At 41.0% G+C, this 16158-nt stretch overlaps 1 protein-coding gene across 10 annotated transcripts; it reads left to right on the top strand.

The window, feature by feature from the left end:
* Positions 1-376: 376 nt before the first annotated feature.
* pum2 (pumilio RNA-binding family member 2) lies at positions 377-15873 on the top strand. 10 transcript variants are annotated; one of them, XM_046372869.1, is made up of 23 exons: positions 377-745; positions 2236-2599; positions 4497-4565; positions 5194-5299; positions 5415-5614; positions 5714-5886; positions 6186-6480; positions 6570-6663; positions 6828-6935; positions 7040-7185; positions 7419-7539; positions 7707-7847; positions 7950-8249; positions 8347-8574; positions 8676-8943; positions 9087-9216; positions 9332-9466; positions 9619-9756; positions 10268-10393; positions 10682-10753; positions 11662-11783; positions 12634-12826; positions 13327-15873. In XM_046372869.1, exons 2-23 carry the CDS (start codon positions 2249-2251, stop codon positions 13456-13458), a joined length of 3648 nt encoding a protein of 1215 aa, XP_046228825.1. In that variant the 5' UTR covers positions 377-745; positions 2236-2248; the 3' UTR covers positions 13459-15873. The 10 variants fall into 10 exon arrangements, with proteins under 10 accessions (XP_046228825.1, XP_046228828.1, XP_046228826.1 ...); XM_046372872.1 differs by having other exon boundaries at positions 7947-8249; positions 8715-8943; XM_046372870.1 differs by having other exon boundaries at positions 378-745; positions 7947-8249; positions 9332-9460.
* Positions 15874-16158: the final 285 nt, after the last annotated feature.

Genomic DNA, 16158 nt, shown 5'->3' with positions numbered 1-16158 from the left:
CTTTATAAAGCACAGGGTGGTTTCCTAAATATAGCAATCCAATCGGAAATAGGGAGGTGAGATCACAGTTTGTAAAGGAAGAGGTGATTGGATCTCATCGGGGTTCCGTATGTAGAGGAGGATCGTGGACCACGAGGACCCACCCGACCCAGGATCAGCCAAAATCCACCAAATTTATCTTCAAGATGATGATGCATCACACGACTTTTTTTTTTTTTTTTGTAATTCTCGCGATTTTTTTCCAATGGGCTCCTCGTCATTAGAACATACCCGAAATATTGTTTAGTCTTTAGTATTATTTAGTCTTTAGTCTGTTGCTTTGTTATTGTGGTGGGCCCAGTCTACAAAATGAAATTAGTTAGCATCCGATCAAATTAAGACATATTTATGTTACCCACAAGCAATATGAGAATACTTTTGGAGGCATGTTAAGCGTGTTACAGCAGTAATTTAAAATATGTTGGCTGGCAGATTATTAAACACATCAAAACTACACTGAAAAATATTTATGTTGCCTTCACATGGTGCACAAAAGGTACGTTGGGAGGCAAATTTTCATTGACATTGTTATACGCATGTCTACGTAGTTCACGCTATTTACAGGGAGGGGGCACTAGCGCAGGCAAACTCTTAGCTCAGACTATCAAGCCTTGCTAAATCACCGCTCTCTCCAAGGAAACAAAACAATATAGAATTGGGTTGACGGCGTGCAGCAAGCATAGACCCTCTCTCAACACGACGACGCGTGAGTATCCCCTCTTCGTTTGCTCGCTTTGCAAAGTAAAGGCTTTTTAAAGCGTCTGGTTTTAGCACGACTGCCATGGTGCGAGTATTTCCCCTTTTGTTTAGCCGTTAAGGCCCCTCTGTTTGGAACTTGAAGGGGGGCCATGTTGTTTAGCCGCTGAGTGGTTTGGTTGATGTTTAGCTCACTCAACACCAACTTGGCAATTAGCGTTTGCTAGCTCTTACTTAAGCTATTTTGATGTATTTGCCTTGGTGCATATAGCAAGTGAGGTATTTCGAACCACGAATATGGCTAGTTTTCCGCATTACACGGGCCCTGACAGCTTTCTCTAAAACAGTGACAAAGTAATTAATTTAACTTAATGTCTAGCGTCGCCAACCAATAATAAACAGAACAGGCCTGCTGCGGTCAACGCTAGCTGATTAGCTTAGCATGTTGCTAATGCTCTCCCCCAGTGTAGAAATGTTAGCTAGCTAAGACGAAACATGTCTCAGCTAGTGCCACTTAATAGTTTCACTTAAACCACAATGGCAGACAAATGTGGTTTTGCTTGCTGCCCATTAAACAGCCATTTACGTAAATGTCCAGTGAAAGCCACCAAGTTGGCGTGCTAGCAGCGGACTTGTTGGGCAGGTCTGCTTTGTAAGCTAGCTTAGCCAGCTTGCTGAAGGGTTTGTATTTCGGTTTGCCTCAATGATCGGTAATGTTAATGTTGAATGAATCGATGTAGCTACTTGTAAATCTCGAAATGCCAACAGCTGCTCTTGTCGTGTTTAAAATCAGTAGAATTATACGATGCTTCGAGCGTCTTTTTGATTATGAGTAATATTACATCAGTGGTAGCGTTGCGTTAGCCAGCTAACATGGCTACCACAGACAACGTTACCTAGCATTTTTGGGATTGTAAGCCATCAACATTGTTGTCGTTCACTTGTTTTATTCTTGCCGTGGCCATTCGTAAACCAGTAAATCACTAAATCAGCATTCCCTCTATTGACGTTGCTGCCCCGGTGTTGAGCAAGCCAACTCACAAAAGTTGGTTTAGCGTTACGTTAACGTTTCAGTCTGCCGCCGTAGAACAGTGGTGGCGTGAAATTAACAACTCCGGAATTAGTTATGTCCTGATCAAAGTGCGGTATCTGCTATATATGTAATGCGATTTTGGGTGCTTTTTTAAAAAAAGAAATCTACATAAAGACTTTATTTGACTCAATCAGCGATTAAGGCCACATTAGCTTTCACTACTGAAAAGCAGGATACAGTGACCCATCACCCCATTTCGTTGAGTTTATGTGGTTGTAAATACTAACGTAAATCATAAATCTGAGTTAATTATTTTACAGATAGACCACTGTGTAAATTGTTATTATACAGAATGACACAATGTACTAAAACAAAATTACATATACACATCAACATATTACTCATGTTTGTATCTCTAAATTTGATACAGATATTGATTTTTTGACTGAATAATGTGTTTTGTTTAGGCTTTCCCCTGGAATGAGCGTTCCATGCAGCATCCTAGGTATGAATGACGTGGCCTGGCAGGAGACAAGAGGTGGGATGCTGCATGCAAATGGTGCTCCTGAGACTGGAGGTGTCAGAGTTCATGGTGGAGGGCCCTTAGCCACAGTTGGGGGAGCCGGACAGGCTCCTGGAGTGCCACATTTACAGGGCATGGACAGGGGTGTTAACCCTACCCCAGGTACACCGCAGCCTCCACTAAGTGGACGATCTCAGGATGATGCCACAGTCGGATATTTCTTTCAGAGACAGCCTGGAGAGCAGCTTGGAGGTTGCACGCCCAGCAAGCACCGTTGGCCAACTGGAGATGCCAATCATGTTGATCAGGTAAAGTGTTCTCCTTCAGAGGCCATTATTGTGTTTCTGCTAAAGCCACTAGTGTAACTGTAGATTGTTTCTGTAATCTAACCTGTTGAGTTTTGTTTGTTTTGCAGTCCTACTGGACCATTTTAAGAGCTCAGCCTCTTTGCAACTGCTCTCTAGTGTCTTGCCGTCTCAGTTTCTTCAGATAACATGATGTGTAGTCTAAACAATAAGACCCTGTCTGTCACTGTTGACACTCAATCATGTATTTCACATGGTCAGTTAATCTATGATGAATGACAGAAGGTAGCCAATCATGGATTACCTTTTCCTCTGGGCATGTTTTATTGAAGTTAGAGTTAGAGCTGCTGTGGGGTACAGGAATACAAGGACCTTTCCTTGCTGTCTGTAAATATAATGATAAACTCATCTCTCTGTGTAAGATTTCCTGATTCAAAATGCAAAACTAATTTAACCTTAAAATTTATGTTGATACACAATTTTCTGCATTAGCACTTTTAGCTCCACTTTTTGTTGAGTCCAGTGTGTACAACTAACTTTGGTAACCACACTAAGGCAATAGATATAGATATAAATAGAAATTTATTTATATTTTTCTAACTAAGACAGGGCAAATAAGATGGTGACAGTACTGCTTATTGAGAAAAAAAAAAACCTCACACAGCCTTATTTGCAGAGGATACAGTATGTGAGACCAGTGCACAACTTTTTGCCATGATAACTGGCTAGACTTGTAATACCCATCTTACAAGCATTAAACTGCTGTGCAGTTTTTTGACAATCGTCAGACTTATAGATTTGTCACTCAAACTGGACTTGTGGATTAGATTTGATTTTACTGGTATCTATAGCAACACACCCAGTCAGGGCTTCCTTTAAAGGCTGGAAACAGACTATGCTCTAGACCTGCAACAATGCTATACTAAAGAAGTATATAATATAACTACAGAACTTGCACAGAAGTGGTTTATATGTAGTTAATTAAGCTTTCACTTGACTGGACAGGTTTCAGCAGCCTTATCTATATATTTCAATAATGCGATTTTAATATGTCAGGCCCCTAGGCTAATAAACTGGTAAGGGAGCTATTTCTTTTTTTCTTCATTTTACAAATCTTCACTTGGGATTTATAAAATCTATGAAAATGTCCTTGTCTGGGCCATCATGAATATTGAACTAAGGAGACACATGGTGTCAGTCTCAATATAGTAACTGCAAAACTGTCGTTTGTGTGTTTAGTCCCTCCTCCCCATGTTTGTCTGAGACTTGTTGTTTACCAGACACCCATGTTTGCATTCAGTGTATTAATCATCGGGTTATCACTCAGCCTGATGAAAGGAAAGATGCTGTCTTTTGGCTTCTTTAATAATAATAATAAAACAAACAATAGATACTATACTCATTAATTTTGCACTAATGTGATTTGCTCTCTTTGTTTACTTAGTGTAACACTTGGTGGTGTATTTGAAAGATCTCATTTGAGATGACAGACTCAACGGTCACACCAGATTAACACTGAACATTCACTGTATGAAAGTCAATCATCAGAGTTGTACTCTGATGATTGGATAGCTTAATAAGGCAGAAGAATTGCACATTTTAAAGTAGAAACTGATTTATTTTTTTTTCTAGGGTTTCTCAAGTTGTTGTTTTTTTTTTTCTTACAAAATGTTGGTGTTTTTTGGTTGGTTGTGGTTGCATTGAGAAATCTAATGTAGATTGCCTCAGTATCGAAGATTCTTTTGTTGCCTGGGGTTGTGCTGTTAAATAATGTGTAGGCCATAGTTTCAAGCTGTTTTCTCAGAATCAGTGAGCAGAACTGATCATATCTTTTAAGGTCTATTTTTATGACCTTTGTAGCTTTCTATTTACATAAATTTTTTTCTTCCCTTTGTCTCAGGTCCGTGCTGTGGATGAAATGAACTATGATTTCCAAGCTCTTGCTTTGGAGTCGAGGGGCATGGGAGAGGTAAGTGGGGAGGCCTTGGTCCTAGCATTCACCTTTTCTCCATTATAGTACACCAGTTAATCAAATGTAAAATTCATATGAAAGAATAATAAGGCTATAATAAATTAATAAATAAGATATCCTTAGTTTGCTCCTTTTCATAAATTGGACTGAGTTAGAGAGAGCTGCTTCTGTGACCCGTGGAAGGGCGAGAGACGGACTCTCTCACTCATGCTTGCAAGCCTGACTGGGCTGTGTGTTAGTAGATGAAAGTAAATAGTGCACAGAGCCATGTTTTACATTTGAGGCAGTGCAGAAGTGGATTGTAGTGCAGGGGTGAGTGGTTTTATTTGATTATTGATTTGAAAATACACTTACTCTGCAGTAGTTACAATCGTAAAGGACAAAGAAAAAGTCTTCTCAACTACAATTTTCTACAAAAGATTTACAGAGATAAATGTTCATACTCAGATGTTTGGAGTAAGAAAATGCTCCCTAGCTAACAGACTAGAAAATGATAAACTAATCACTTTATGTCAATTTCTAAATGAGATGGTTGTTTAATAGTGGTGTATTTCAAATATTATGTGGCAGTTTGACATGCAGTAATCTTGCAGATGCTTAGAAAATATATTAAATGTATTTGTAGCTTCTGCCAGCAAAAAAGCTCTGGGATTCTGATGAGTTGGCCAAGGATGGAAGGAAAGGGATGCTTCTTGGCGAGGAATGGAGGGACAATGCCTGGGGATCATCTCGTGAGTAGCTCTTATATCTTAATCCTATTATCACAGGGGTTTTTTTGTTTGTTTGAGATGGGGTTTTTACCCGGCTGTAGTTTATATACGCAACTATTTAGATATTTGATCGCAGCTTTTTATTCAGATCATTCAGTGTCTCAGCCAATCATGGTGCAGCGGCGACCAGGCCAGAGTTTCCATGGGAATGGTGATGCCAATTCTGTGCTTTCACCTCGCTCAGAAGGTGGAGGCCTTGGGGTGAGCATGGTGGAGTACGTCTTGAGCTCCTCTCCTGGCGACAAGATGGATGGTCGATACAGGAATGGTGGCTACGTAAGTCAAGCTTCAGTCTCACGCGAGGCCTCTCATGCTTATCAAACTCTTACTCTCAAGATTGGTACATAGTCAAACGTAATCTTTTTATGAATACAGGGTGGAGCAGATGTTGACCAAGATGGGAGAGAGAAGAGTGATGCCCAAGAGAAAGTGTCTCCCTTTGAAGAAGACAAGAGCCCAGAGATGAAGGTGGGGGATGAGAATGACCCAGCTAAAGCCAATGGAAGGGGTCTACTAAACGGCATGGACAGAGACTGCAAAGATTTCAAGTAGGTTTTCCTTTTCACAAATTTACTGTTGATGCTTTTGCTATTGATTTGAGGCTTAATATATGTGGTGGTTTAAAACAGAAATTATGCAGTGCTGTAATGTTTTTGAACTCTTTTTTTTTTTGCACCCAAATTTTAGCATTGCGTTTCATTAAACATGATCAAAATATCCATATGAGTACATGAAGATGATTGTAAAGGCTTGGAGTCTAGTTGACATTGATAGACTTCCTGCATGAAGCAAAGCTTTGTAGTAACGTGGAACATGTGCTGGTGTTTTAACACCTTTGCTTTCCCAGTCCAACCCCTGGAAGCCGTCAAGCTTCTCCTACTGAGGCCGTGGAGCGGATGGGTCCCAGTCAGACAAGTTTGGAGATGATGGCACAGCACCACCCCCATGCCCTCCAGCAACACAACCCCACCCAAAACAAGGCCCCAGCTGAGGACTACCAGAACCAGGAGGCCCAGAACATGGGAGGCATGGAGCAGCAAGCTGGAGTGGAGTCCCTCCAGTTTGACTATGCAGGGAACCAGATTCAGGTGGACTCATCAGGGACTCCAGTAGGATTGTTTGACTACAACTCTCAGCAGCAGGTTTGTTAAAAAACAAAACCTGTATATCAAAGGCTATAACTGAAGGTTTGCTCAACAGATTGTGATCTGTTTTTGTTTATCTTTCCAAGTTGTTCCAGAGATCTAATCCCCTGGCTGTCCAGCAGCTCACTGCAGCTCAACAGCAACAATACGCCCTGGCAGCAGCCCAGCAGCAGCATCTCGGTAAGTCAGGCGGTTGGTCTTAACTCAGTGTTTAGTACAGTGTGTTCTGTAACACAGCAAAACTACTTTATGCGTCAATTTGTAAAGAGATCAATTGCATAGTAATTTGAATGAAATTTGATTTGGAAATAATGAATTGCATTACTGTTCCTCATGTAACGCAGCTGGGCTTGCTCCTGCTTTTGTGCCAAATCCTTACATCATTAATGCTGCCCCCCCTGGAACCGATCCCTACACTGCTGCTGGGCTGGCAGCAGCAGCCACGCTTGCAGGTAAGCAAACAGTACATTTTCATCCCTTGTGTTCTTGTTTGGGGGGTGGGTACGTGCTTGATCAGTTGTATCAGTTGTGCATATAACATTAAAATGTTTTTTAGGGCCCACAGTGGTTCCACCACAGTACTATGGTGTTCCTTGGGGTGTGTACCCGGCAAATCTTTTCCAGCAGCAGGCAGCATCAACTGCCAATCACTCTGCTAATCAGCAAGCATCCAATCAGGGACCAGGGCCAGGCCAGCCACAGGTAGGGGATGTTTCATAATGGTAGGTCAAAAAGCATGCCGGTATACCATGTAACAAGTTTAACATAGCCAGGTTTTCTTGTGAGGCAGCTCAACAAAAAACCTAAATCTAGCTAATCTAATCTAACTACCCATTCTAGAGCTTTAAACTTCATGGCACTTGACTCAAAACTTACAACGGCCCCATTCCCCATTTTAATTTTCAGGAGCTTTAAATGTCTACCTTCTTTTCCAGGTGATGCGCACTGGAACCAACCAGCGACCTCTCACACCTGGGCAAGGTCAACAGAGTCAGCAGGAATCTCTAGCTGCTGCAGCTGCTGCAAACTCTGCATTGGCATACACAGGAATGCCTGGTTAGTTAGCTACAGCCATGTAGCTTAAACACAAACAGCCATACAAATGAATCCTCATTATGTGTTGTTGTTATTTGATTTAACTTGAGTCTTACTGTACAACCCTTTTGCTCTATAATGACATTTAAATTGAGTCTTGAATCTTTTGATGTTTTTGATCTTTGCAGGTTATCAGGTGTTGGCCCCTGCAGCGTATTATGACCAAACTGGGGCTCTGGTGATGGGCCCTGGTGCCCGATCTGGTCTAGGTGGGCCAGTTCGTCTAGTCCAGACCCCTCTCCTCATCAACCCTGCAGCAGCACAAGCTGGTACATACTAGTCCACCTGCTGTTAACTACCACCGCTCATGGCCATTCTGACCTCAGCTCTCTCTTCACCCATTACACCTTCCTCTCTCCCTTTATCAGCAGCTGCAGTGTCAGCATCTGGCTCTGGTAACAACATGTCTGGTCCTCCAGCCAACGGGCTGTACCGCTCCATGCCTCAACCCCAACCCCAGCCACAACAGCAGCAGGCTCCCCCGCCCAGCAGCGGCCTGCCCTCCAGCTCTTTCTATGGCTCTGGATCAGTCCCTAACACGTCTCAGAGCAGCTCCCTTTTCTCACACACCTCCGCTGCACCACCACCAAGCTCTTCTCTGGGCTTCAGCAGTACCGGTGGCTCTCTTGGCGTGGGCCTGGGCTCTGCTCTTGGAGGCTTTGGCTCTTCTGGTCAGTGACTCAACCACAAGCTACACAAGGATGAAGAAATGGTTTATTTTTAGGACTCTGTTTTCTTACACTGGTTGTATTTCTTTTCTCTGCACAGTATCCAGCTCTACTAGTAGCAGTGTATCTCGCAGGGACTCCCTGTTGGCAAGTTCTGATCTATACAAACGCGGTGGCAGTAGTTTAACTCCTATCGGCCAGCCCTTTTACAACAGCCTGGGTTACTCCTCTTCACCCAGCCCCATTGGCCTCACACCAGGTCACTCTCCACTCACTCCTCCACCTTCTCTGCCCTCTTCTCATGGATCCTCCTCTAGCCTTCATCTAGGTAAACTTACTATTTACGGAGACACACTATTTAACATACATAACATGTATAGTCAGCTGCCGCCACCATGACAACAATATCCGGTCTCTCTGTAATGTCAGGTGGCCTGACAAATGGCAGTGGACGTTACATTTCTGCAGCGCCTGGAGCTGAGGCCAAGTACCGGAGTGCTGGCGGGACGTCCAGCCTCTTCAATTCCAGCAGCCAGCTGTTTCCTCCGTCTCGGCCCCGCTACAGTCGCTCTGATGTCATGCCGTCTGGACGCAGCCGCCTACTGGAAGACTTCAGGAACAACCGTTTCCCAAACCTCCAACTTCGTGACCTGCCGGGACACATGGTGGAATTCTCTCAAGACCAGCATGGATCCAGGTGGTTAAGATATGCTTAAAAAAATCTGTTTTTATTCTGGCATATTAACTGTAAACCTTAACACAGGGTGTGCAGCGCACTAATGTGTAACTTAATTTCTTCATTTTCCATCTCAACTCCTTGTTCCAATCTTGCCTATCCAGATTTATCCAACAGAAGTTGGAGAGAGCCACTCCTGCTGAGAGGCAGATGGTGTTTGGAGAGATTCTGCAAGCCGCATACCAACTGATGACTGATGTATTTGGGAACTATGTCATCCAAAAGTTCTTTGAGGTTGGGACTGTAAAAGTTTGTCTAACTGTCATTTCAGTAACAACACAATATTAACTAGAACAAAAGCTGTTTTCCTGTCACGTTTGTGTAATGGTTTGTAATTTGTGTTGTGCAGTTTGGAAGTGCAGACCAGAAGCTGGCTTTGGCAACACGTATTCGCGGACACGTCCTTCCCCTGGCTTTGCAGATGTATGGTTGCAGGGTCATTCAGAAAGCCCTAGAGTCCATTTCCTCAGACCAGCAGGTAATTGTAAGTGAGATTTGACTTCTTTTTAACATTAATTTTGCTAACCCTATTTTACTGAGGACTTTTTAAAATCAATACAACATATTAATATATTCAATTTCAATACACTGACATCTGTTACAATTTGTACCAATTTTCTGATTTCTTCACTTTAGAGTGACATTGTCCGTGAGCTGGATGGCCACGTGCTGAAATGTGTCAAGGACCAGAATGGCAACCATGTGGTGCAGAAGTGTATTGAGTGTGTCCAGCCCCAGGCCCTACAGTTCATTATTGATGCTTTCCAAGGACAGGTGAGTTCATTATTATTTTAAGTCATCATAATCATATGGCTCAGTTGAGAGGCATTCCCCTTTTTATAATCAACATTTTGATTTGGTGGCAGTATTGAAAAGAAAAAGGAAAAAAACGTACATCAATTGAAATGTCTCCTGTTAGCTTTGATCAGTTGCATTCTTTAATCAGTGAATGCAGCACGGCAAAGAAACAAACAGATCCAGCACCAGCAACATGGTTACTGGCTGCAGAATAGAATCAAATGCATGGAACATTACTTTTGTGCATCCATCCCATAAACATTAATAAACTCAGGTAAAACACTGGGTTGTTAAGTAATTATAAAGAAAAATATTTTAAAAAATGCTTATAGTATAAAGTAACTTCAAACTCAACATTAAATCAACATTAAATCCAGACTAGTGCAGCCTTAATGCTGCTGTGATGCTATAATTTCCTGTAAACTACATCTGTGTTGCTCTTATTCTTATGCTCTGCTTCTTATTTTTTTCTTACTTCCTTTCGCAGGTGTTTGTGCTTTCCACACACCCCTATGGCTGCAGGGTTATCCAAAGGATTTTGGAGCACTGCACCCAGGAGCAGACTCTACCCATCCTGGAAGAGCTGCATCAGCACTCTGAACAGCTGGGCCAGGTGAGCAACATCTGTCTCCAATCTCTCTCAAGCCCACATTGTTTTTCAGATTTTCTGTTTGTTAGTTGTGATTGGTTGTTGTTGAGATGTTTGCTTGTCTTGTGTATTTGCATGTCTCCCTCATGTTTGAGCATTTCATAGTTTCAGTCAGTCATTATTCCTGTGTAGTTGTGGTCTGCTAAGTGTAAAGTGCAAGGATGAATGTCATTGTACTGTTAGCTGTCATTACATTTAACATATGATTATTTTTAAACATCCACCCTGCCCCCCCTCACTTATTCCATCTAGAAATATCAAGGCGTATCATTGGAGATGACACCCAAAACATATTATACAGTGTCCCGTGATGCACTGTTCAAGGTCAGAGCAATTTGCCTCTCTCTCGCGGATGTCCCTGTGCTCCCTTCCTCTTTCCCTTTTTTTATCTTTCCTTTTGTAAAGAATCTACTTTAATCTTTTATATAGTTCTCCAACTCCCAACTTTTACAGGCCTTCTCCTAACCTCCCTCCTCCCCCTTCTTGCTTTATGCCACAGAGGATTTTCAAGGCACATGCTTTCCTGCTGTCTGATGATCCCTCCCTTTTGCATCTCCTGATCAATCTGTTTTTCTGTTTTCAACTTGTTGATTTCACTGTAATTGTTTGATTTAAAAACTTCCCAAGAGTTTTAATCGCATTACATATCTGAAAGTCTTCATAAGTAGTTAATCACTTAAATCAAATAACTTAACCTCTTGGCTTGAGAGTTGGCTTGAAGTTAAGTCCAAGAATAAAATAATGCAGGTTCTTGTTAAAACAGATTGACAGGAAATGGATTTGAAGGCAGATACTTCCAAATTAAAGGTGGAGATCACATTACCTACCCAATTACCTAACAAATTATTACTTTAACAAAGATCTATTCAGATTGGTGTTGCTTGTTGCTTGGTCAGGTGAGTTCTTGTCTCCATCTTGCCACACTAAAATTACACCCATAACTGTCTATCACCCATTTCTGAAGGGGCAAAGATGCTGTTGGTTGTGTTGTCTGGTCAGCAGCACCTAACCAGCAGCATCTGTTTTGTCTGACCTTCCGCAGTGATGACGTAAAGCTACAAATGGGGGTGTCACTCACTCGTCTACCTATCATTGTAGATATGCATGATTATCTCACATCAATTAAGACCAATGGTGAAAAGATAGTGCATGAAAATCAGAATGAAGGGTGTCAAAGGGTGATTTAATCAATGTTGTTTAGCTTGAGCTCACACTTCCACTGCCTCCTGCAGGACCAGTATGGTAACTACGTCATTCAGCATGTTTTGGAGCACGGCAGACCAGAAGATAAGAGCAAGATAGTTGCAGAGGTTCGCGGAAAGGTTCTTGTCCTCAGCCAACACAAATTTGCAAGGTAAGTTATGTTTTAAGGTTGTGGCAAGTCTGTAGATTTTATCAGGTCTTCCTGATTGTGACAAAATTATTCAACATTTCATAAACCAGTATAGCCTTTTTATTTAATTATAAAACATGGTGAACATAGTGCCAACTTTGCCAACTGCCAACTAGTAACTGGTTAAAATGATCTCAAATCAATATCAAAACAATTCTGTTTTCACCAATAATGAAAAATTAACAAATTTCACATTTATATTTTTTTCTTCAGTCACATTTCTTTTATAAATAAGTGTCTGTTGAAGGAAGGATCAGCTACAGTATCATGTTACAAAACATATCTTTAACAGTGCTATATGAGATGTTAACATGGAATTCCCATGGCTCGTATAGTCTGGGTTATGGGTGCAGCCCTAATGTTCAGTCAGTCCACCTGCAGGCAGCTCATGTTGATACAAAGCACAGCCTGCACGAGCACACTTGAGAGTATTGAGTCTTTTCCCCAAATCATCTTAAAGAAAAGACGATGTCCATCCACAAAGCTTCATTCCAACTACGCAGACATCAGAAAAGTTAGTGTCAGTGATTGCTTTTTAATGTTTATATACTGAAAAAATATGCTGACAATAAAGTTTAAAGTGGAAGTTTTAAGTTTAATAATGGCAAACTTTCAATGCCCGTCTGGCCTTTTGTGAAAATGTGTTACAAATAAAATACATTAGAGGAAAAGGATTACAAACATTCAGCCTCCCAAATTGAGAAGTAGAAGGCATCCACCATGACCAGTCAATGCTGTCAACTCCTTCAGCTCATTTACGCTTTTGTGTGTACTGAAAGCTTTTCTCAGTCCATTTTTTTCCCCCCACCAGTAATGTTGTGGAGAAGTGTGTGATCCATTCTTCGCGTGCAGAGAGAGCTCTGCTGATAGATGAAGTGTGTTGCCAGAAAGATGGGCCCCACAGTGCCCTGTACACCATGATGAAGGACCAGTATGCCAACTATGTTGTCCAAAGGATGATTGACATGGCAGAACCTGCTCAGCGCAAAATCATCATGCACAAGGTTGGCACACCTTTTTTTTTTTCTTTTTTTTTTTTTAAATATACGTGATCACACAGTTGTGAAATGTCATATATATAGTTTGCTTTTCTTGATTATCTTCCACATTGTTTTGACTTGGTGTACAGTTAAGAGAAGACCACATTTGCTTTGAGTCAGGGCTGCAACTAACAGTTCATTTTATCATTGATTATTATGACAGTTAATAAGACAGAAAAAAAGCCCATCAGTTTCCAGAACCCAAGGTGATGTGTTCTAATCTCTTGTTTTGTCGGTCCAGAACCTGAAAATATTTAATTCACTACTATAGCAGACTATAAGAACCAGTAAACTATCACTTTTTTGAATTTTGAACCTGTGACCCTGGGGGATTTTTTTTTTCCTTCAAAAATGTCTTTGATGTATTAGCAAAATTGCTATCGATCAATGTTGACTCAGTTAACAGACTAGTCAGTTCAGCGCTATTTTAGATTTGCTGACTTCTCCTGTCTCTCCCTTTTCAGATCCGGCCTCACATCGCCACTTTACGCAAGTACACCTATGGGAAACACATTCTGGCCAAGCTAGAAAAGTACTACATGAAGAGTGGATCTGAACTGGGTCCCATTGGTGGCCCCACAAATGGCCTCATGTAGTCACATGGACATCCTGGATCCCCTGAAGAAGTGGAGGAGTAGGACCCCCAAACCCCCTGTTTTGTGAGAGATGCTCCTTAGCCATAGGGGTTAGCTTTTGACACCCTCTGTCATCCCATTTTTTGGGGGAATTACCAAAAAGAAAGAAAATAAGAAAGACAAGTCAAGTTCACCTAAGAACGCTGTGACAACTGACCCCTGCCACTCTGCCACCCCTGGTGCCAGGTCCCCAGCGTGCCCCCCCACCCCCAGGGGACGCACAGTCAGCAGGCCGAGAATTTTGTTTTGTTTTTTTTGTTTTTGTTTTTTTCCTGGGTAAAACACAAGCCCATTGTTAATGATGTAATTGATGTATTTGACTGGTTTTCATATTATCTTGTACATTCAGTTTTTTACCTTGTAAATTCTCTGTAGAAAAAAAAACTTATACACAGTTGCTGAAATTTACAATTCCTACAATTAACACCAGCAAGTGATTTTATAAGGCTAAACTAAGTGATCCTTTAAAAAAAAAAAAATCCATTTGTTTTTGTAACCAGACTTATTATGTCAGCTGTCCTAATTAATGCTAGGCAATTGAATATTATATTTGTATATTATCCCATGCACAGTTAAAGTATTTTCCCATGCCAAAGCAGCTGATGGATTAGTTTTCCAATAGCACTACATAGTATGGATGGATACAAACCCCTCCGTCCACAGGAGAGTACTATGTGCCACAGTCACCCAGAGGTCTTCAAGACCGGTTTGCGAGCTTGGCTTTGGGGATTGGTGCTTCAGTCTAGGGTAGTGTTTTTCAGTGGTGGCTTTTTCTTGCCTGCCTGATATTTCGGTACTAAATATTACAGACTGACCAACCTGAGCTGCTGCATCCACTGAGCCCCATTTGAGCCGTTTTTCCCTCATCCAGGTGATCACTCGGGTTTTATGCAAGATAAAAGCTACCATTAACTTATAGATGCAGAGCATGAGGTTTGGTTGTACAGCGGGTGCGTAACCTGGTATAATCTTAACGTGAAATGAGCGTAGTGGGCGGGGGTGGGTGTTGAGTGGGGTGGGAGTGGGCTATGTGTTGGCATGCTGTGACAGGTTTTAATCCTTGGAATGAATTTTTTTCTTTATCGTGTTTTGTGTAACATCTGTCTGTGTAGTTTGAGATGAACACTGCCGTAGGAAATCTTTATGTACTGAATAATCATCTCTTGCGTAGAAGTAGTTTAGCAATGTATAGCATCTTTATGTATGAGTAAATTGTTGCTTTTTGGTAGGGGGCTTGCAGCAATGATGGGACCCCCACCGCCTGAAGGTCAGGTCAGGTCAGAGTAGTCCAAAAAAAACATGTTGTGATGTGGAGCTTATCCGGGTTTTGTACATCTGATGTGAAATGAACTAGAGCTAGCGGGATGAGTTAAAGAAGGGGATGCTGAAAGAACCGTTTTTTTTTTGTTTTTGTTTTTTTTTAAGTGGTTCTATTTTTGTTTGTTTTTTTCCTTTTTTTTTCCTTTTTTTTTTTTTTTTTTTTTTTTTAATAATAAGCTTCTTTTCAATTGGTTGGGAATGGGAATGCAAGTGCTTTGGTGGAGGCCGGTGGGGCCATCGAAAGCTATACAATTCACCTGTAATGCTCGTAGTGATGGCTTCTTTGCTTCATATGAATAATTGTAGAATACATGTAGTATATGTGCAGTTAATAAGTCTATGATTATTAGTTTAATTGAAGAAAAAAAAAGTCTAGTCGTGGTGTTTGACAGGCCTTGCGCTAAATTTGTAGTGATGCTTTTATTTCGTCTGTACAGTTGTACATTTGTAAACGTTTATGCTGTAAATGGGATGTCTTTTACACTTTTTGGGGAGAAAAAAGGCAAAAATGTGCATTTTGATGTGTGTATATTCATCACTCCTTTCCCCTTGAATATAATGTATACAGTTTTATTTGATCAATTGTTGTTTTAAAGGAGAAAAAAAAGTTTATGGCTTCACAATCTGGCATGGTTTTTTGTTTTTAATCCGTTATGGGAAAGGCCAGCCTCTATTTGTACTGGAGCTGTAACATCCACTGTTGATAGTCTTTCTGATGTGTGACAGTTTAAAAAGAAGAAGAAAAAAAACACTCTACTAAAACAGAGGCTGCATTTAGTCCTCTCTGCTGCCATGGAACCTTCACAGGATATGACAAGAATTATTTTTGTACAGAAGAGTGCTGTATTTTGGAACAGCTACTACCTTGTAAGCAAAAGCAATGTAAAATATTGTCAATTATATAAATATGAACATATGAGTTTTGTCACACTGTCAAAGTCATGTACATTTTCAGGTGGCCTTATGTACATTTCCAGATGTTAGATGAAGAAAAACAAACTCATTTTTGGAAGCAGAATTGTGACTATGTATGATTAAACTGTTCTTCTAACATTTGACCAGAATTGCTGTGGTTTTTAGTCATGTTTTGATTTTGTTTTTTTATTTTTGAACGCGTCACTGAAAAGGTCACCCAGTGTGTTAGAATTTGAAAGTCTTTTTAAAAAGGACGTAATTATAACCATCACTAAAAACTGACTTAACAAAACATGTACTCCCCCAAACTTTTGGAAAAGAAAACTTTAAACATTAAAATATTTTATGGCAAAATGAACATAGCATCCACAGCAGTGTTAAATAGGAGCCCTTTTTCCCCACCACTGACGTACTCCTTCTGTAATT

The sequence above is a fragment of the Scatophagus argus genome, chromosome 19 (genome assembly GCF_020382885.2).
Source record: "Scatophagus argus isolate fScaArg1 chromosome 19, fScaArg1.pri, whole genome shotgun sequence".
Lineage (NCBI taxonomy): Eukaryota > Metazoa > Chordata > Actinopteri > Scatophagidae > Scatophagus > Scatophagus argus.
This window is presented reverse-complemented; position numbering and strand designations above follow the sequence as displayed.

Coding starts and splice junctions, on each gene's coding strand:
- pum2 (XM_046372868.1), top strand. CDS start 2,249: ATGAGCGTTCCATGCAGCATCCTAGGTATGAATGACGTGGCCTGGCAG. Junction 5,887..6,185: donor AGAGACTGCAAAGATTTCAA/GTAGGTTTTCCT, acceptor TTGCTTTCCCAG/TCCAACCCCTGGAAGCCGTC. Junction 8,944..9,086: donor CAAGACCAGCATGGATCCAG/GTGGTTAAGATA, acceptor TTGCCTATCCAG/ATTTATCCAACAGAAGTTGG.